Below are 23305 nucleotides of genomic sequence, written 5' to 3'. Positions count from 1 at the left end.
CTTCAAGTTTTTTCTCTGTTTGCTCTGTTAGGGTTTCCAAGAGTTAAAGAGGATGAGAAGAGATTGGAGCATCCAGTTCACTGTCTGTATGCGATGATAATTTCTCCCTCCACACACATTATTTTGCAAATCACAATGGTGAGATGTGTCAAATTGCATTTCAAACATGGTGTCCAAATTTCACAATGATCCAATGGTTAACAAGTCCAGGATCGTAGTTTTACTGGAATAGATTTGGGTGTATTCGGAAAAAACAAAGAGCTATGTGTGAAACTGAGTTCCAAACCTGGTATTCAAATTTCACGACAATTAAACGATTAACCAGTTCGGGATTGTTGTTTTAGTAAGACAAGTTTGAGTGTAAGCGGGAAAAAGAGAGGATCTTGAAAGAGAAAGAAGGGAATTGAGAGAAAGAAAAAGCGTGAAAACTAGAAAACTAACCTAATATATCTTTATTTATAACTAGGATACTCAAGGCTTCTTTATTTTATCAATTTATAAAAAGAAACTTTATTTTACTCTATCAAATAAATAAATAAAATATTTTTTTCTAAGAACATATATTTATTTTATTTACCTTTAAACAATTATTTAAATTAATAAAATTATTTTTCCTTATTTATTTAATTATAAAAACCTCATTATTTTTCTAAAATTCTATTTATTTTTAAATTTTTTTAATTTATTTAAAAAAATGGAGTGTTACACATGTGTAGCTATGTAAGTCGTCATTTCTGTTTTCATTTCTCAAAAAGGATATCACTATAAATAAACATTTGAGAAGTCAATTAGGAAGCCAGACTTGCAATGCTTGCCTGCTTGCACTTGATAATAGCAACTAAAAAGAGCAAATTTAAAGACAAAGACGTGTAGAATAATCTCTTCCTAGTTCATACTATTTCTACTATCCACTTGATAGTTCATAGTTAATTGCAGCTGGTTAGTTAACAAATGCATTAATAGAAATTCATGTAAAATAATGAAATGAAATATTCCTCAAATGAGAGTAACTATAAATCTGTATATCATTTCTCTGTCACGAGATTATTTGTACACATCAATTAAATGAGTTTTCTATTATACCCTGTGACAATTGCAAATTTACAAGTGGATTACGTCAGTGTTGTGGAACTCCCGTGGAACGAAATGAAAGTATTTTCTGTGATGTATATATCTAGTTCCATATGATCTTCTAAGCCCCTAAAAAATATACAACTCATCAATGAAACAATACCTAATACCCCACATTTTTATTTATGAATGGTACTAATGTCTGCAATAGTAAAAAATCAGTAACAAATTTGTAACCATTCTGACATTTACTTTGTTTATATTTCTCATGGTCCTCTTATCTTCTCAACAATGTGCCGACTCTTTCTTCCAATTTCTCACTCATCCTCTTTTTCAAATCAAGAATTCTTTCCCTTTTTCCAATTTTCCTTGGCCTTGAATCATCCTGTTCAATTGAACTATATTGTTTATCCATCACCACGTTTCTGGGAGGTGATTCACTCACAGAAATATCCCCCATCTTCTCTTCACTAGCTTCATTAGTATTGTCATTCTGCAATGAAGTAGTTCTAAGTTCTTGCAAATCTCTAGTTTCTTGTGGTTTGTCATTCTCTAACAGAGGTCTTGTCAGTTCTTCCGAACTTTTGCTGCTCCTTAATGTTACTGAACTAGAGGAAATTGGTGGAAGTGCCACAGAATCTGATTTCCTAGCTGGTTCCTGACTAGATTTGGTACACTTTGGCGGTTTATGTTGTTTGAGTTCTGGACCATCACCACTTAAGGTCCTTGCACTAGCTTTCAATCCACCACAAGGTTGATTATTGGTATCAACTGAGGTTGAAATCTCGTTCCCCGATTCTGGGTGGATCCATATGAACGGAGCGACATTCCTAGGAACCCAATCATCCTTTTCGGCTAGCATCCATGGAATGCATATGCTTTCACAATTTGGGAGCACTAAAGTTTCCCGGATCGCTGCCTGCAGGAGAAAAATAAAATCAAGTTTAGGGTTTAGGGAAAGATATTCTAATCATTTCTTAAAGATACAAAAGAGAGGGCTTCAATTGAGTACTAGAATAGATACAACAGAGAGGATGAGCACCATGTGCTCAAAATCCAAAATACAGCAAAAGAAATCACAGTAATTGTGATATTTGAGACATTGGTCTACAGGTCTAGGTGTTCACTCATGGATTTAACTGATCCAAAATTAGTGTAGTAGGTTACACGGAATCATATATTCACTAAAACTTATGGACAGTGTTATTTGCTGGAAAACAGATAGAGAGAACCAATTGTATCAAGGAAGAAATATTAACAAGAATTCTATGGCCACATACTTGAGAGAATGGAAGTCATTAAAAAGAAGGAAAAAAATGGGCACTTGAAAGGAGGGTCACTTGAACTGACAAAAAGAGCATAAATAATTTTTCCTTATATTATTTCCCAATGAAATTCTCCTCTTTGAACATAATTACCAATATTGGTATATATGATTTATTTGTTTATTGATTAAACAAATAGGACATGTTAATGAACACAATAAACCTTGAAAACCTCAAACAACATCTGCAGGGAAATAGTAATTGTTCATCAACATCCTTTCATAACCAAATGAGAAGAGAACTATCATACCTTGAGTCGATTGACCAGGAACAAAGCTATGTGTGAATTAGTTATCTTGTGTTCTCCAACAAATGATTCCAAGCTGAAGTCTATATCAGGCATAAATGTGAAACCAAACCACAATTGATCAGACGGAGGTGGCTTTATCTGCAACCGCAATGTCCCTTTGAGGGATGCTATCCTTATTGCCAAAGAGAGAGGAACCTTTTTGATAATGAATAATGCGTTAATTTGAGAATAACACAGCTTAAGCTATTTATAACTGAATGGATAGATAAAATAGCATAACATCTACACATTATCAAATATAAAATAGTACAACATTTATGTATTATCAAATAAGTAAATGTGTCTCCATGTGCATCTATTGACATGAAAACGCTCAAAGACAAGATTCACATTATGCTCCTTCTGGTAGCATATTGTTAGAGATGGAAAAAGAAACCTCATGCTTTACCTAAAGGAGGCGTTTGTTTCAAGTTATCAAGAAATATTCTCATGAATATGGACTTGAGAATATCGCATTCTCATGTTTGCTACAAGTTTTGTAAAAACGTTCCCAAGAATAGTTGATTCCCAGGAATATGAAAATACACATGGGGTTATGTTACTTATTATTTCCATGCTAAGAGGTGGGTATTGGCATTCCCATGAGAATAGAAGTTATTCTCTACAATAACTACCCACCCCACTTCTTTCTTCACATTTCTTATTTCACTTTTTTTTCTAGAATTCTTCTTAATGACAACCAAACATGTTCATGGAATAATATTCCCAAGCATAACATTCCTAGGAATATAATCCCAACGAATACAATTTTATAACTTGAAACAAACACCTCCAAAGGCTTACATTTTTGAGAGTGATTTAGAGTTCAATCCTTGTTGGCACAATTATTTTAGCCCAACCATTCTTTTAATAAAAAGTTGGATTTTAGCACAAGGTAGGTGAGCCTGTGCATTGTCCTTCAGTGCCACAAGGTCGTGAGAAGGGGTATTATAAAAATCATTTAGGATCCGTTTGGTAGAGTGAAAAGAAATGGAAAGAAAGTGAATTGAGATAAAGGTTTTGAATTAAAATAGAGTGTAAAAGTGTGGGTCCCACCTCATTTTACTGTTCAGTTCTCCCCTTTTCCACTCTCTTTCTCTACAAACGAACACACCCTTACGTATCTTCTCCTAAAAGCTGAAGCTTTTGGTGGAGTTTAATCAAATATATAAATTATTGTGATTAAATATAAAACATCAACTCCAGTTAAACAATTGCATATTGATTACTGACCTCCCTTTCTTCCAGTTTAGAGTAGCATCGCCTTACGGGACGAAGTATGAACTTATGCCAACATGCTAATACCCATAAAAGTTCACCATATAATAAATTTTCTATGTGTGCCAAACAGAGTCCCTACCATAAGAACCCATGCAGTCCGAAATTCTACAGCAATAATTTGCAGAGGAACACTATTGTGAATAAGCCATGGTAAAAAAGGAGAGCAAAGCATAATCCTCCTACAGGATTTGACAAGGCATATATGCAGACATCACATCTAGTTTCACATCATACAAAGATCTCCTTTGAGATTAAGTTTTCATTGGAAAAAAAATATCATGGGATATTATGTTTCTAGAAAAAAATTACAAACAGGAGTTTGTCTGACAAAATTATAATAGGAAAGGCCAGTGTAATATACAAAATGAAATGGGATCTATGCATGGGTTTGGAAAACCTCGGCAGGAGGTTACTGTAACTTACCTAAAAGTGAAGTTATTGGCTTATTGCCCACCAACAGAATAGAACCAAACAAGATTGTGCACCAAAATATATACACGACAACAGAAATTAAACAAGAATTTAACAAACTATCATCAAACAACAAAGGCAAAGCAAGTTTATATTTCTTTAACCCTGGAGAGAAACAATATAATGTAGAGAAACACACTTCATACAAGCACTACCACACTACATAATAATATAACAGATTCTTAATAATGAAAGAACAGCAGAAAAATGCAGTGGGAAAAAACCAACTGTAAAATGAGAGAAAATATAGAGGGAAAATAGACTAAAACCGTGTGTCTAAGAGACCTTATGGAGCGTGATATAGACAGGTAGTATTGATTACACATAATTATAGGATATTCAGTTTCCTCTAAATCCGATATCATATCCTATCAAACCATTATACATTAAATTCCCGATTCTCAACAGCAACCAATTGAAAAGGAAAAATAGGGAACAATAACAAGATGCTACCTGTGAAACTTGCTTGGCAACAGAATTTAACATAGACTTCCATCTTGATCCTTGAGTTGAGGAAGATGTACTGTGCTTAAAGCTCTTGGACATATCTGCAAAGGGCAGATTGTCAATAAGAATGCTTATGTTGGAGATCTCACTCGAATAGTAATATGATCAAAATAGTGTATATAAGTGGGAGGCAACCCTTACCGATGAGCTAGCTTTTGAGGTTAAATTATGTCCAAACCCAAATTCTAAGAGCATTATATAACAATATCTAGATACAAGAAGAACTTATAATCCTGCAACTCACGCACACAAATTATTTTTGGAAATTCATCATCTCTAGGAGAAAAGCAGAACTAGAAAAGGCTGATAGGTATCCTCTAGGGAAAAAAAAAAAAAACCTTTCAAAAACCATACTGTTTCATTTTCAATCCAATAAATGTACAAAAAAGATATAATCTTGTAAGAAGGCACCATAGTCCACAGGTACTAGGTAGAGATACTATAGGAATTTGGAAGGCACCTTCCATCAACTAGTTTGTCAAGTCTCAAAATTAAAACTACATTAAATATGCATGGACAGAAAGTGGTGTGAGTGACCTCAGGTGACTAACTAATTGGACATCCTATGAAGCAGCCAAACAAGATGTCAAGATAAAAATAACATCCTCCTTTATTGATGATGTAGAAATTGTAGTCCAAGAACAGCCAAAAGAAGTTTCATTATATTTATAGGAAATGTCCAAAACTTTCAAATACTAAGTCTTCCAAAAGCTAAGTTATTAGAGTGAGGCCCATGAATGATTTTAGTATTCAAATATGCCACATGGACAAGAGCCATTTGGACTTGAGGTGTGGATAACACACACTCAAAAGCTCACTTTATCTTGTGTACAAATAAAATTTAATATAAGGAATGGGAAAGACAAGGATTGAACTCCTGATCATTTGCTTATAAAGGATTCAATACCATGTCAAAGATCTACTATTTTAAAAGCCTATTACTATGTTAGATGGAGGTCTGTAAATGGTTTTATACCTTGAACATAAACTATTACTATGGTCCTCGTTAATTCCATTTTTATGGGGGAAAATCCAGTATAATGTCAACAAAACATTACAGAGAAAATGCATAAATAATTGGATTTGTTTGGACTAATGTACTGACCAATGTTCCACTCACCATCTCCTTTTGGCTCTAGTAAATCATTCATCCCTTCTGCAAGATTCAATTGCTCACCCAAATATTCAAATCCTTCAAGAAGATCTGATGGGACAGCGCCAACATTGCTTGACTCTGGATTTGAGTCCTCTGTCCCCCTTTCATGCTCTAGTTCACGTACTTCAAGCCTTGTTTCAATCTCTAATAATGCACCACCAGAATATTCAATGTCAAACTCTAAGGCACACACCTCACTCATTTCCATTGGAAGAACCCTCATTCGAATGATACAGGGTGGAACATTCCCCATGTTGATATCTGTACAGATTACTTCACCTACATAACTGGGAGTTCTCATATTTGCCAATGTCCTCTGTAAAAATAACAGAAAAGACCAACAGTTATCTTATAGAAACCAAAAACAAAATGAGGTTTTCTGAAGGGTGTTCTTGTAAATAAACTCTCTCTGAGAGAGAGAGGAGATCAAGTTACTCCAAGAATCACTAAAAGAAAATGAAAGGTGGAGATGAGTAACTCTTTTAAAGTTACTCATGGACTAACTGGATCACTCCTCATACACACACAAACACGCACACACAAACATTTATCACATAAAAATCAATAATCACAGCAATGGGGTTTGCTGCATGGAAGCGGGGAAGGCCAGCAGGGAAATTGTAAAGAACATTTTGAAATAATGTCCCCCTCATTCTTCCAAAGAGAAATTAATCTTTCTGGTGCTTTTTTCATCCATTCATCACAAAAAATTAAAAATAACTCTGAAAATGGCACTGTTGCCACTTTGTCTGGTTGATCTAGTTCTAGTCAGATACAGTAGGACTTTCACATTGGCTAAAGTAACAAACTAAAACTAGATGTATTTAAAAGGTAAATCTTTTCAATATTCTTAATGTGTTAAGCTTAAAAATATAATTCAGCTTGTATGAATCCACTTGACTACTTGACATTTTGGAACAACTAGCAAAGGAAAAGTTTGCTAGAAAGATATAATATCCTTCATCCAGTTATGAACAAGCTAGTTTTATCAATTTAAAAACTAGAAATTGATGATGATGCAAAATAATTCGTGTCTCCCAATGTTAAACATAATTAAACAGACTCAAAATAAAATGCATAATTCATATCATCATATGGAAAAAATTGTTACCTGAATCCTTTCTTGGATGGATTTCTTCATTCGCACATTTCCTTTGACATCGAAAAAGAGTCGAGAAACCAACAAATTCCAACATAGTGTTCCTTCATCAGTACCTAACTTTTCATCAGCATCCGAACAGACAGAGAATTGACTCTGGCTTCCTGAATGAGGTAAGGTTGAAGATGATGGTGCGGAATTGTCTAACAAGGGACTTTTCAGATGGTTTGCTGCTGCAGCAGATTTCATCAAACCAGTGGCTAATACTGCATCTTGACAAGCACGAAGCTTCTCAGTGTTCTTTCTTTCTTCACGGCCTGACAATGAAGTCCAAGCTGATTTATTTTCCACACCAACTCGGGAACTTTTTTTTGTAAGTTTTTTCAAAAATTGACGAACCTTTGAGGAACTACCATCAGGCTTACTAGCCTTTTCTATTGTCTCAGCACTTGATCCTACGGATGGTTTCACGAGAGAATGATATTCAGTATTTAATGATGTCAAATAACTATGAAACTCTTCTTGCAACTGGGCAAACCACTCATGCTTTTCTTTATTATCAGAAGAAGCCAGACGGAGGGCCTTACACCATGCTTCTTTCTCACATGCAGTCTCAAGATATATGCAAAAAGTCTTGCTTCCATGGTAGATCACAGAGGTCTTGGCTTCCACTTTGATGGGGAACTTTTTCGCCCTATAGGATTCATTACATTGAAGCACCTAATTTCTTCAGTAAATAAGCAAGAATATAAAAATTAAAAATATATCTATCCATTATCATTTGAAGTATGAAACCCATAAGCCAAGAAATAACAGGTTACTTCATTAGGATGTATGCAGGGCATAAAGGAATTGAGACTTCTCCATTTTGAATTTAATGTCAGGAGAAGTTCAAAAGAAACCCATGTTCAACAATTTTTTAAACTGTGAATCATGTGTGGAATCAAAAATGATGTGCATTTCACTATGTATCCCACTGAAAGGATAAAAAAACTTGTTGTACAAGAGAAACTATGAGTCTAGCATAATCAATTTTATAATCATGATTTCTGCAAATTGTAGCACTGCTCCAGTTGATAGCAGTGATTTGACGTGTATTATACCTTTGTACTGAAATAAATTCTATACCAACTACAGCATCTACACAGTTCCTATAGTTCAGAATAAGATATTGGCTAGACCAAGTCTAATACAACTAGGACAAACCCAACCCAGTAACACTCTAACACAACAACAATTCAAACTCGAACATTCTGAATTACTTCCCCTCAAATTGAATCTCACTTCTCAGCTCGTAACATGTAAACACACTTATCAACAAAAGAAGGCAGCTTCAAAAACACAATGGACACCACAAACCATAAAGTGAAGTCATATAATGCAGGCAGCTAATTCAAAAGGAACCAAACCACCACCACCCTGGAAGTTTATAAGGTTGGCTTGGTGGTAAAAGGAGAAGGGAGGGAGGGAAAGGTTGTGGGTTCCATTCTCCCCGCTAACAAAAAACTAACAATTAACAACTAACATTTGCCCATCAAAAAAATAGTCTTATTATCCTATTAAGAGAGTTTGGATTCATGGATCACGATCACATGACATCATTAGACTCGTTAAAAAGATCAAATTCTCTCAACCAAACCAACACCACACACCAAAATAAGAAACAAAAGAGTGGTTCCCTCCCACTTAACAGTTCACATTACCATTTTTTTGAAGGAAGACTTGTAGCTGAAACAGCTTCCACTAAGCAACCCTTAAGCTGAATGGTGGTGTGAAAGCCATCAGCATCTGTAAGCACAAGTGATTGCCCATTGATTTTCCCATACTTCCTAACAGGAGTCACCTCCAACACTTCCTTTTTCCTCTTCAGCTCCTTTGACGACTGTTTCTCCACCCAAAATTTTGAAACCTTGTCAGGCTCCAAAACCCAAACCACGCCCTAAAGAGACAACAACAACAACAAAAAAGCCAAACCCAAACACATGAACAAATTAGAAATCTATAATAAACAAACAACAAAATCAAAAAACAGACACCATTGGGAACCAGAAAGCCACCTCCTTTTTTAGCAATTGTTGTTGGGGATGATCACTTTGAGCACTACCCAGTTGCGTTTTCGACGCGATTTTGGCTTGGTCTTTGCTGATCTTGCTTTGCAATCGCTTTATCACCCACAAAAATCCCAGAGCTTCGGCAGCTACAACCGCCGCCACCCCAAGAAGAAACCCGAGGAGAATCAAAGCGAAAACAAGAACCATTTCACCCCCCCAATTGTTCAAATTTTCTCGAATCAGGGGAAATGGGAACGAACCAAAGTGAGCAAAACGAGACCGACCCAGATGAGGGAACCGAAGAAAAAGCGGGAGAAAGAGATGCCCAGATGCTCAAAATGGAAGCTTCCGAAAGAATCTGATGCCAAACACAGTGGCAAGCAATGATCACTTTTCTTCGTTAACGGTTAAGAGCGAGAAATAAAAAAAAGAGAGAGAAAGAAAGCGCGTTGTGTTGTGTATGTTTTGTTTGGAGCGAATGGAACAACAAAGGGAAACGTGAGTGAAGGGATTTTTCACTAGTTAAAAATGGGGGTTTTGTTTTGTATTTTCAGAATTTGCGTTGTATGTTTATGCATGCAGAGAAATAAAGATAACAGAAGAGTGGGAGTTGAAGAAACTAATAATGTGGGTCACGACTTTATAAGTTTATGGGCACCAAATGAATTCTTGATTATTATTCGTCACGCATGGGACGTGTGATTGAAGGATCGTGTGATAGATTATGTGTGATCATAATATTTGTCTTTTGGCCACGGGTTTTAACTATATTTGATTCGGGTTTTGTTTGTTTGATTATGGATGACTATCACATGCTTTGGATCTAAACACGGTTCAGTTCCCTCTTCTGGGGACGGGATGTTTGATTTCACCAAAAATTTGGGAATAATTTTAAAATGAAAATGTTATGTATGGATACTAAATAGTAAGTACTATTTATTATATGGTATAATAGATAATACAATGTTATTTACTTAATAGAAGAATTTGAAAAGTATAGAGGAAGAGTATATAAATTATGTTTTCCGTTCAACAAAATTAAATAAAAACCTAATTGGTAGGGATTTAAGTGAGTGTGAATCATTCAGGAATTTAAATAGACTCAAATTAATTCAAACACTATTGGATAATTTTTATGTTTGGATCAGATTCAAATCTTGTTAAATTTTGGATTAGTCACGGATTTTAATGTTTGAACTCGTTGATCCGTTAATTTGTATTAAATTATTATTATTATATGTAATATATAATATATATTTTTAAATTTAAAAAATCAAATAACATTAACTATTGATTACATAGATTTATCGACTTGAATTAAGTTTCAAGATCAAAGCGACTAGGATTTTATTCATTGAAGCCACTTCAAATGGACTTCTAAGAATATTTTAGATTTATTTACCAAGAGTAGGTCACAATTTCTTATTGGTTTTGGTAGAAAAAATTGTTTGAAATTCATTCTCATCATACTTATCAAAATTCCTTATCTCGAATATGGTATGTTTAATTTATCATCTCTCGTGGATGGACAAATAAATAGATGAGTTAGTTGAGTAAAATGGTGTAACAACATCACAAAACTTTCTTTTTAATAAAAAATATAACAAGAAACAACTCTGTCTAATTTATTTAATAAAAAATTTAACTTACTAAAAAATATTGCGTTAAAAAAATAGACAAAATTAAATGTTTTGACATGTGAATCCAACCCAACTCAAATCGTTTATAGATGGATTGATTTGGATTGAATTTCTTTTTTTTCCTAGAAAATCGATCCAAATCAACGGGTTCAAATTTGATTGGATTGGGTCACAGGTTTGACCAAACTAACCGACCCACCTACTCTCTTACTAGTTGGTAGTTAACAATGGGAAACGGATACCTAAAAGCTAAAAAAATTAATTTATTAAATTATTTGTGTTGAGTAAAATTAATTATTCAAATAACTAAAAAATATAAAATGAAAAAAAAATTATAATTTATTTAAAAAGGTTATTCAAAAAATTTGATAAATAAATTAAGGGTATAAAGGAAAGAAAATATAAAAAAAATTAAAGGTTAACATTTTAAAAAAATCCTACTTCAATTAGCGTTTTAAAAAATATTATAAGCTAATGAAATTTTATTAAAAAGATATTTATTTACCAAACAATTAAACAAATTTTTAATTAATAAAATAAGTTAAAAACTAACTAAAATATCTTATCAAATATAATAATAATTATCCTTTTCAAAATTTCCCATTAGCTTATAATGAATGTGATGATGGATATGATTTGCCCAAAAGGCTTTGGCCTGTAGAAATATGTTAAGTCTATAAGTCTTGAGAGATGAGAGTCTGTATAAGAATTTTTTACAATGATTTTTTTTTACTCGATTTATGTGAAAAGTATTTCCCTTTTGAGAGAAAATTTACCCATGTTGTTATTTCCAGAATTGTGAAATTTCCTCTCCGCAATTTTATTAATAAAAAAAATGAGTATGATTTGAAATCTTGATATTCATATTTTAAAAATAGCATTCATACTTTAACTTTAAAGTATATTTAGTTAGTGTTATTTTAAGTATTGATCCCTCAATGAAAAAAAAAAAAAGAGTTTTAGTTCCTATCCCCACATTTTTGTTGAATATTGATTCTTAAAGTTAACTCCATGAATGGTGTGGCTAACATGGTTGTAGTGTTTGGAAATTAACTAGGTGGTTCCTATAAATGATATGATCATGAGAAACGGGATTTTTTTTAACCCCTGAAACTTTATAAACTTTTTATTTTAATCCCTGTTAAAACACTAAAACTGAGAGAGAGAGAGAGAGAGAGAAAATTAAAGAATACAAATAAGAACGGAACAAAAATTTAGGAACATTAACCAATAAAAAAAAATTCAAAGGCTAAAAAAAATTCAAAAAATTTATGCACTAAAAACATATTCCATACAAGTTATATTACTTTAAGAATTAGTTTATGTATTGAAAAATCATATCATTACTCTACATTTTTATCACAAGGCTTTTTAATCAATGTGTCTAAAATGAATGTCTAAAGAATAATGTCTCAAACTTGGATCGAATAGCCATTTCAACTGGTTTGACTCGTGAAATATCTCTATTAATAAACTTATTCTATTTAATATCAATTTAACTTCTTAAAAACATCTTTTAATTGTTTAACGAATTATTTATTTTTAGATGCAGTTATTTTTTTTCATTAGAGATAATCTACGTGTCATGTTAGATTATTTAAAATGAAGCTTTGATTGTTTATATAAGCAACAATTGCTTATGAGTAAAACAAATTATCATTTGAGTAAAATATATATAAATTATTTAATTATGATGTGACATTGTAAAAATTAATTAACATAAAATAAATAAATCAAAATAAATTAGTTAAATTTCTCTTTCGATATTTATATTTTGAATTTTTTATTCATCATCGTTATAATAAAGAATACTTTTACGCGAATGTAAAACGATTTGTGAGAATAATAATCATACTTTCCCTATTCAATATATATTACTATAAAAGTAAAACATAACTTTTCCATACATGAATAAAACCAAAATAACTAAAATACTTCTAAAGGAATGATTAACAATTTACAAATATAAATACCACACTTTCTCTATCAAATAAATATAAATATTCTAGTAAGTACGAGATATAAGATATAGCCTTTTCACATATGCACCAAGCCGAATAACTCAAATCACTTTTGGTAAAAGAACAAGTATGAAACAACTAAAAAAACAATGAAATTCCAACTTCAACCATATAATGACAGTGACAATCATCATGCGCATTCGGAAAAGAGACAAAATGCACAGGTAAGGAATATATGCATTATAATCAACAAAATTGGAGAATAAAGTAAACTATATATTTATCTAAGCAACGTAAAAAATATGGAGAAAAACTCAGATTTGGTTCTCCAAAATGACATGCGTTATTGTATTACTCAATACTCATTTAATATTTCAAATCGTTTTTTAAGGCCGATATTTCCAATCGTTATTGTATTAGTTATGTACAAAAAACACGTTATTATTATTAGTTATTCAAAGTTTTATCACTAAAATCGTTGTTTTTTTTTCTCCGTCTCAAAAATTTAATCTATGCCCCGTGAAGATATTTTTAACCATCACTTTAATTTATCTTTTTTGTATAAAAAAATAAAAATATGTGGTGATATTAAGGGACTAATTTAGCATAAAATTCTTGAAAAAATAATACGATGACTATTTGAATTTTTGAGGGACTAAGTTAATGATTAAAGTTTCTGAAAGACTAATTAATGTGTAAATTTAAATCGAGGATAGCGATATGAGGCATACGATAGGTTGACGTAGAATTTCAATTACATATATATACTCTCCACCACAATATAGCCATCTTAAGAATTACCTAACCACCAAGAGTTCTCGTTGTAAGAGATTCTCTTCAGTTTATATGGGTTGGTGAACAAAAACTTAGGCACACCTTCTATTCACAAAATATTATACCTAGATTCACAATGACCACTAATTTTGTGAAGGCTGTATTTAGTTTAAAGTTAGAAAATACTTTTACAAATTTTAATTTATAATTGTGATTTTTAATATAAAATGAAAAAAGAAAAAGTGAATACTTTAAGAGTAAAAATATTTTTTTTTTACTCTCTTAACTAAAATGCAAAAATGCAGACTCCAAATTATTATATGAAACAGTCAAACAGACAAACAAGCCATAGGTGAGTGGCTTATGGGCCACATCTTGTCCAATAACGTAGTGCCCTTTCCTTAAAACCTCGTGAACATGAGCAAGACATCTCTTATTGATTTCTATAGATCTTATTACTCATCTTGTCATGGTTTGATATTTGAGAAATTTACGTCAACAAAATCCACGCGCATATCTCCATAATCCTACTCACAGGGACGTCTCAATGATCCTGCTCACAGGGATTAATGTTTCCTACCAATTTAACAATGACCTTACTAGGGGCCAACATGTTCTAGCCCGAATCAATGACATGATGAATCTAAACTAAATCAAAGTAAAATATTCAGATTGATTCGGATCATCAATTTGGTTTAAATTTTAAAATTACGAACTCGGTATCATCAGTTCAGTTATCAAATTTGAGCATATAAAATTTGAACCATGCTGAAATCATACTATTTTAGAAATTTTTATTTTTAAGTAGTATAATTTTATAATTCTACTATTTTATGTTGTGTAATTCCATACTTCTTACTTTTTTCTCTATTATGATTTTCCTTTTTTATATAATTTTACATTTTTATCAAATTGAATTAGTTCGGTTCGAGTAATCAATTGTTTTTGAAAAATTTAGCCACCCCTAAACCTGATCTTTTGAATCCTTGTGCTATAAGAAGGGTTGTTTTCCTTCTTTTTTTACTCATTAGAAAAAGCCTTACGCCATGGTCAAAAGATCGGATGTTTTTCTCTTCTTTTTTTTTGGGGGGGTTAACTTTATGAATGGTTTGTTTATCTGGGATTGAAAATTGGAAAAGAATAGAACTACAAATTCTTATTTACAACTAGCAAGTGCAGCACTTTATGCAAAAAAAAAAAAAAACTGTTAAAGTGGTTGAACCAATAGTTCAATATTGGTTTTACATAAAGAAATTTACCAGCTATGTTTTCTGCTCTTGGCGCACGCCATAACAATGATGCTAGATTGGGTCCCATTCTTGTTAAGCTTATCCAAAACGACACTAAATAGCTTCTGCCCATAAGATTAAAAAGAAGTACCAAAATATACAAAATTTAACTTGAGGACAAGTTTGGAAAGAAAAAAAAAAAAGGTCTATATTACAAAATATCATAGTTTAGTTACCTAGAGCAAACTGTGATAATCTTACTAAAAAAAGTACTATAAAGGTCTATAGTACAAAACATATCATAGTTTAGTTACCTAGAGCAAACTGTTGTAATTTTACTAAAATAAAGTACTACTAAAAAAATGGAAGGTAAAAAAAAAACTCACCCCCATTAACAAAACTTTACATTGCATGGGGTTATACACTCTTTTTCAGATATAAACTCTTGAGTTTCTGAATGTTTCCAGAAATTCTCCAAGGGGAACCTTTTTTCCTTAGCCGGTGTCAGAGTTCAAAGCTAAACAAAGGGGCAGTCAGTGAATTGAAAGATGGACATGGTGATGTCTCTACTCAGCCAATTTACAAGGTGTTGTTGTGTAATGTGAAAAAGTTGAAGTCATGGTGATGGACATTGAGCTGTTTCAACCATGAGTCTGCTGCACTGTACAGATAGGATATCTTTTCATTGTCATAAGGTTCAGGGTTTAGCCAAATGTCTCCTTGCATTTTGTAAGTTGCTAGCCCGAATGGAAGGAGAGAGACATGGCCACTGTTCTTTTCCTTGCATTTCTCTCCTTGGATGGAGCAATGTGGATCATTCCCTATGTCAATGTCATCACACTCCATTGCACAATCTGCATACACACAATAGAGATAATGTCAAGTTTTCAGAAGGAATGAGATCAAGGCCAGCTTTACAAGAAATTATGTCAACCAAACCACAGTGTAATTAATGCTCATTTAGTCTCTTTTTCATTATGCAGTATACCAAAACACATTAAAAAAATGTATACCAATGTTTTCTATTGGTAACAACAAAAACAAAAGTTTTATCCTAATAGGTGAAGTTGACTACATAGGCCACACAAAGCCATTTGACTTGTTAAAGACCAAATTAAAAAAATGTATACCAATGTTTTCTACTGACAAGACAAATGAAATAGTGGGTAACACTTACCTCTTGACATAGATTTTAGAAAGAAATAATGTGTAAAGGATATCAGATGAAAGTCTCAATACTTATGCATCATGCATGCTTATCTAATGGCCGAAAACTCATGCAGATAAACAGACTGTAAAATATTAGATTGAAAATCCATTAATACCGTACTCTAATATCCTTTATTCAAGTAAAATTTGGATTAATGTAATTGAATGTCACTCGTGATGTTCATTACTTCAGGGGTGATTAATGAGAAAACCTAGCAAACCTCAAAAGATTTGAATTTGATCTATGACTGAACAATTTGCCACTACCTCCTAAGAAATAGCAAGAACTACAACTAATTTGATCTGTTTCTTCATTTTCCAGAAAAGAAAATATTGATTAGAAAAAAATTACATTAAGATACCTTCGAAAGATGATGACAATGTATGGTAAGTGAGGAAGCATGCTTCCAAGTCCTTTTCAGTGTTCCGGCATGGGACAGTATAAATTGGGTACCTATTCAATTATGAAAAGTCAGTATAACATCTCTACCATGGAAACTAACATAGCCTAGTCATCTTACAATAAAAAAGATACAGAAACTATGAATTAAAAAGTGTATTCCTCTAACCAATTTATATCATGGTAGCTATAGACTTCGTCTTGTCTATCAAATCACAGACATAAGATCAACTTTGTCTTCATTACAAGACCAACAACAAAAGCCTTATCTTACTAGATGAGGGAAGTTACATAAACCACACAATGCTATTTAGCTTAGTTAAAGACCAAATCTTCAAAGATATATTTACAAAAATAAAATGGTTTTAGAGACAATGTAAACAGTTCACATATTTCATACAGGAAAAAAAATTACATGTAACAAGAGCAACAAACTATGCTCACCAAGAAACAGCCATCCAACTTGCTGGGGAAAGATCCACACTCTTCAATGTTAATAATGCCGGGTGACTTCGAGCTAACTCGTCTATCTGAAACAAGAAACAATCAAAAGTGATGTATTTATTGTGAGTGTAACATACAGACAAAAATTATTAACATTGAGAAGAGGTGCTGAAAAGTGAATACTACTTGACAATAAAAGAATACCTTCTCCGCAAGTGGAACCCTCGAGTAAGGTGAAGCCATCTCAGTATACTGCAAGTAAAGGCAGCCAAGCTTGTTATCCCTTAGCCATGAACCCTCCTGGTCACAGCTTGAATCCTCAGAAACAGCATCCTCCCAAGCTTTGCTGGAATTGTTACTTAATGATCTAGATAGGTTATCACTTGAACTATCCTCACTCCATGAATCACTTTCAAATTCAACTCCATCACTATCCTCTCTCCGATTGCTACAAAACAAAAAAGGGGAAGATCATTTAGACCATTTTGTTTACATATTTAGTATATAAGCACACATGACAAGGTATTGTTTCCAACGTACCGAGAAGCGACAACAGACTTGTTGGTGTAGATTTGGATAGCAGATAGATATGGAACATAGTACTGAGTCACGGTATCACCATCCTCCAACATCACAGGAGTACCAGCACCATATGCGCTCCATTCATAATAGCAGTCCCAAAGATCTTGCAGAGTGAAGTATTCAATTGTGTCCTTACCAAGAGGCTGCCAGAGGGGATTTAGATCACTAAAGCAGCTCTGCAAATTACATGATAAAAGCAGAGAAAATTAAGGAAACAAATCACCATGTTAATGGTCCCTCTCCCTTCTAATACAATGAATAGCAATATTTCTTAATTGCATTAAAAACCAGAAAGAAAAAAAAAGCACATTAAATCACATCCAGCACTAACACAACTTCACTTTCTCTCATCACCTAACTATAAACAAAAATAGTTTATTACAAGAGGACAAATAATGCAAGAGTAAATACACTGATAATGTAAATGGTTATTACATTGTTATCCAATTACAAATTGTCATGTTTTGGTAAATTTGTTAACTCTTACAATAACTACCATAAAAGTCACAGCAACAAAAATTTTTTATTGATTGGCAATGGTAAAAAAATTACAGTAATAGAGCATATAAATTAAACTCATAATCCAATGTTACCCATTTGTGTCCAATATTGCAAAAAGAGGTTATTTGTTAGAAACTGAGTTAAAATGCAAGAAACACATTCCTGAATTCATCTACAATGCTGTTTTAACTACCAATTAGTAAAAGATAAAAGTTTAGGCTAAGGGAATATGTTAAAAATAGGAATAGTTGACAAAAAAAAGTCATTAACCACTATAAACAGTAACAAATTAAAAAGCAAAACTGCTAGCAGCAGCTAGTATATTCCACAACATTGCTTTTTTGTTTCCTTCACTTGCCAAATTTTGAACAGCCATAAAGCATTGACTGATTCTCTAAACAACAGATGCTGATAGAAAAATCACATAATGAATGACATTGTAATGTCGTACCAAAAAAGCAAGCAAATAGGAAACCCCAGAGGACCCATTTTTCTCCATAATAGGTTGCCACAAAAAAATGAATGATAGTAATACTAGGATCAACATTTTATTCACTGGACCACCAATCAAAACTAGTGGCCTGTGCCCACAAAATGCAATGACCAATTTCCCCATCACACACGACACAAAAGGTGAACTCTAAGCCGCCAGAGATACATACAGTAATCTCATTAAAGAATATTTTATGGTTTATCTTGAAAGTTTGGCCCTTGTCCTTTGAACCACAGGCCAAGAGAAGAAGAAAGTAGAAACCTTTAATTTCTCTCCAAATCAGATCTAGTATCATAGTTTCCCCATAAAACCACTTTGACTAAGAACAATTACTTATTATTCACTATTATCCATGCCTTAATCAAACAAAAAACCCACAGATTTCCCTCAAAGCAAAAATATCACAGATTTACAGATTTTTTAGGATTTTTTTCCATTCATTGAATTGGTACTCTGACTGAAATTTGTCAAGTCAAAAAATAATTGGAATTAAAAAACTGTGGTCTCACCCTATCCTTCCTATTTCAGATTTTTTTTTTAATTTTCTACCAAAGAATGATTGGATTTGGTGTAAGTACGTGTTATCAAATTTGAATCTTACAAGCAAGGTGTATTAAACTTACCTAATTAGTTATTAACTTTCCATTTTTTTCAAACAGGTTTGCAGAGAGGATAATGGGTAATGTCTCACATCCACGTAAGAAGACAAATCACACAAGTGGTGTATAATAATTAATGCAATTTTGTAAGTTGAGAAACAAAAAAATAAAAACGCCTTATATTTATTTTTCTAAATCAAGAAAAATAAACGAGGGTTTTAGGTAAATAACAAAAAAACAATAAAATGTCTTTTTCCCCGACTAAGAAAACTTTGGTGTCAATATCAACCATGGGTTATTAAACATTTATTTATTTTATTTATAATAATAATTGAAAAAATGAAACGTGGAGGGAGATTTTTCAAAAGGCATCCAATGGATATTCCCTACACAGGACAAAAAGGCTTCGTATCTTTACGACACCGTTTCAGAGTTTTCATTATTAACATTAACTTATTAATGTCTCCTCTCACCAGTGACAGATCCCTTCAACGCCACAAATGCACAATCACAGTCCCACAGAGAAAACGAAAATGAAAGACAAGCAAATAAACAAAGTTAATAAAAATAATAATAATAATAATAATAATTCAAATAGAATAAAACAAATGGCTATTTATTATTAAAGGAACCATAACTCATTTGACATTAACATATTATCATTGAATTTGGTTATTAATTTGAGATAAACATTTTATTTAAAATCAAAATTTAAATTTTTTTTAATCAACAGTTATGATTATATTTTCTCTTTTAAAGTATATTCTGAAAGAAGTTAAATTCATTAATATATTTAATGAGAGTTGACAAATAGAAAGATATTCACGTAGTATTCAACGAATTTTTAAACATTTGAACACTCAAAAGAAGAGAAGAAAAAAAGTAACCGCGACTCATTTTATTATTTTTAAATAGAATAAATCCAAACTATCTTAACTGATCATGTTAATAATTTTCGAAATTACTACTGTATTAGAAAAAGTATTATTTAACATTTTTATGTCATTAAGATATTAAATGTATATTTAATTTTTATTTAATCTTTTATATATTAATTATTAATTGCGATAGGATACGACAAAAATTTACTAGAAAGCTAATAGTTTGTCTAAAACAACAATTGTACAAAAAAATCAACAATAAAATCTTAAAAAATTTGATCCACCAAAAAACAAATCAAAACAAATTTGACTGATTAAAAAAAATCTTAACAAATTTCGACAAAAACCATATTATTTTGTGCTATGCCTGAGTAGCATTAGCCCATGAAAACTTTTTTGAACAACAATACAAGAAAGAGTTAAAAAAGAAAAGGTACGGATATTCTCATTTATTATTTGATATCAGACATTAAAAGAACACAAGAGCACACGTTTAATTTTTTTTCATATCCACCTTCCGTATTCCCAACTTGAATTACTTTATTTCAATTTTTTATAATACTAGTAATTACTTCCTCTCGAATACTCATAAATGTGCGTAACAGGTACAAATATTCTAAGAACGGAAAAATCAAAATCAGAATATATGCAGATAATAATAAGTTAAAGAAATAAAATATTTACTGAAACTAAAATAATAAAAAATAATGTATATCCACTTATCAACTAGTCAAAAAAATTCCATAAATATCATAATATATAGAATTTTTAAAGCAATTATCAAGTAAATTAGTAAAACTGCCTTATATAACAATTTCTAATTGAATTGAATGATATAATATACAAAGTCAATATACAGGCCATTTACTCAAATCAAAATAAGGGATGTTATTTAAAAGAGAAAATAAATTATACATTAATATTGGACAAAATATAATTTTAATTGATTCACAATATAAAAAAAATATTACACGGATAATGCATAATAACTATAAAAATGTTTGACCCTGTAATCATTCATAAAGATAAATACGAGGGAAAAAGGAAACAATGAAAATCGAACAAAGATCCAAAAAAATATTCTATTTATTGTGTATGGGATTTGCAGGAATTAGAAAAATAAAAATTAAACAACCACAACAAAACAAACAAACAAACGCACCGTCCGATGAATCGGAACAAAGAGAATCAACCCAGAGAGACAAATAGAAGTACTTGAACACGAACCAAAAAAATAAATTAACCAAAAAAAAGAAGAGAAAATTAAAATAAATAAAATGGAATACCTTGGGTAGAATCTGAGAAGGAACATGAGGACTGACACATTGAAGAAAGCGTTCCAGGTTCGAAGGAGAACTTGCGGAGCAACATGTGAATGAAGAGGTTGTGAAGGATGAGGAAGAGGTGGTGGAAGAGGGCATTGTCGTTTCTCAGAGATTTTCCCGAGAAAGTGATGGAAAATTTTCTCAAAAAACCCACAAGAGAGTGATTGAGCAAATGGGTTTAAATGCCTTTTCTTTTTTGTATATATAGGAAGCTCTCAAGTCTCTCTCATTATGTAGAGTGTATCATATAAGGGACTAAAGATCATGTTTTTTTTTTTTTTAATATGGGTAAGTAGGATAGGATGTGGTTTAATCAATCTAAGATTTTATTTTTCGGGGGGAAGAACTTTGCTACTCTCCTTATAGGAAGAGATTTGAAACATTTCATCATGGATTTGATGGGGTGGGGGTATCAAGAAGAAAGGTTGATTAAAATTGCAAATGGGAAAATAAGAAAAGGGAGGGGGTAAAAGGGGATGGTAATAATAATTGCTAATGGAGAGAAAGAAGCAAATGGACCAAGTGCACCTACTGAATATTTTAAGCTAGGAAATGCAAGGAAATAATTGACCCTTCTGGGTTTTTTAAATGCTTCAGTTTGATAAAGGTGGAGGATATTTTGGTGACCCAAATTGGAGTTGAAGAAGAAGAAGAAGATGAACAAATGTAACTCCTTTTTGGTGTATGTTTTTTTTGGTGTTGTTGAAGATGAAGCGCTTAATCAGTTACTCAATTAATTGGAAGATAAGAGAAACGGATTTTGGGGCCTTTTATTTTTGCTGATTTTGTTTTTGGACAAAAGTGACATAGAAAGAGAAGATTTATAGAGAGAGTGAGAGAGAGAGAGAGAGAGAGAGAGAGAGTGTCTGTTTGAAATTGAAAGAGAAAAAAAAAAAAAGTGAATGAAGAAAGAGAAGGGAAGCTATGTGATGGCGCGTCGCGGTGGCGAAGGAGAGAGAGTTCGCTTCGCCGCGTGTTAAGGCAAAAGTGTTGTCAGAGGCTGTTTTTATTTTTATGTGTATTATTATGTATGTCCTACACAACACTTTTTTTTAGCTAAAATAAAATGTTTATTTCACATAAATTATTAATATTAATCTCTTCAGAAAATAAAATTATTATTTATTGCATCTCAAATTTTAAAATATATAGTATTGATTATGTTATTAAATATTATCTTATATATTTTGAAGATTTAAGATTTGATCAAGCAATTAATTATGTTATTAAATATTATCTTATATTATTTAATTTCATTGAATACTTTTAATATAATTATTAATTGGGTTATTAATTTTAATATCTCTTAATTTTCAATTTATTTATTTATTTAATTTGGTGACAGGTTGTTTTTGTCCTTATCTTCAAGTTTTTGTTCTTAACTCTGCTTCAGATTCTTTTATTTTTTTAGTTTTTGAATTTAAATTGTATAGAGTTTTCTATCAATAATTGGGTTGCAACATGGAACACGTGTCGAATATCTTTTAGGATAACGTAACTAATACTGGGGTTTAGGATTTATTTGTGCAGAAACAAGTTATATTAGCTGGAGTATTTTAATTTGGCTGTGTTCTCAGTAAGGAACATGCGTCATCATGCTGTAAAAATGTAACGTTACAATTAAACCTCATGAGTAATAAAATAAATAAATAAATAAATAAAATACATTTGCTGGTTTAATCAACGTACAGAAATCAACGTCTGATGATGATGGTTTGTTTTTCAATCCAATATACCAGCTGAATTATTATTATTACAAGTAGAAAGAATTTTATATTATTAATTAATAAAAATTACTTTTTATATGAATTTTATGATAATAATAACATTAAAGCTCTATAAACTGAGAATATATATATTATTTGAAAAAAAATAGGTTATGTAGTAATTGTGAAAAAAAAATTAGACCGTTATCATAATTTATTATATAATATAAATTTATTGATTTTTATAATAATTATCTTAAAAATCATATTAATATTGATTTTTGATTGATTAATATTTTAAAATAATTTTT

At 31.7% G+C, this 23305-nt stretch overlaps 2 protein-coding genes across 4 annotated transcripts; both read right to left on the bottom strand.

Moving 5' to 3' along the window:
- Nucleotides 1-992: 992 nt before the first annotated feature.
- Nucleotides 993-9946, bottom strand: LOC114368672. 2 transcript variants are annotated; one of them, XM_028325899.1, is made up of 7 exons: nt 9257-9946; nt 8903-9138; nt 7212-7893; nt 6050-6416; nt 4891-4985; nt 2647-2841; nt 993-1990 (listed from the first exon to the last, which is right to left on the bottom strand). In XM_028325899.1, the coding sequence occupies exons 1-7, from the start codon at nt 9455-9457 to the stop codon at nt 1349-1351; spliced, it is 2418 nt and encodes an 805-aa protein (XP_028181700.1). In that variant the 5' UTR covers nt 9458-9946; the 3' UTR covers nt 993-1348. The 2 variants fall into 2 exon arrangements, with proteins under 2 accessions (XP_028181700.1, XP_028181701.1); XM_028325900.1 differs by having other exon boundaries at nt 6065-6416; nt 9257-9944.
- A 5014-nt stretch (nt 9947-14960) lies between these two features.
- LOC114368671 lies at nt 14961-22139 on the bottom strand. Of its 2 annotated transcripts, none has more exons than XM_028325898.1 (6): nt 21250-22139; nt 17448-17665; nt 17112-17355; nt 16908-16993; nt 16426-16517; nt 14961-15708 (listed from the first exon to the last, which is right to left on the bottom strand). In XM_028325898.1, the coding sequence occupies exons 1-6, from the start codon at nt 21382-21384 to the stop codon at nt 15434-15436; spliced, it is 1050 nt and encodes a 349-aa protein (XP_028181699.1). In that variant the 5' UTR covers nt 21385-22139; the 3' UTR covers nt 14961-15433. The 2 variants fall into 2 exon arrangements, with proteins under 2 accessions (XP_028181699.1, XP_028181698.1); XM_028325897.1 differs by lacking the exon at nt 21250-22139 and adding an exon at nt 18442-18962.
- Between the last annotated feature and the right edge of the window lie 1166 nt (nt 22140-23305).

The sequence above is a fragment of the Glycine soja genome, chromosome 9 (genome assembly GCF_004193775.1).
Source record: "Glycine soja cultivar W05 chromosome 9, ASM419377v2, whole genome shotgun sequence".
Lineage (NCBI taxonomy): Eukaryota > Viridiplantae > Streptophyta > Magnoliopsida > Fabales > Fabaceae > Glycine > Glycine soja.
This window is presented reverse-complemented; position numbering and strand designations above follow the sequence as displayed.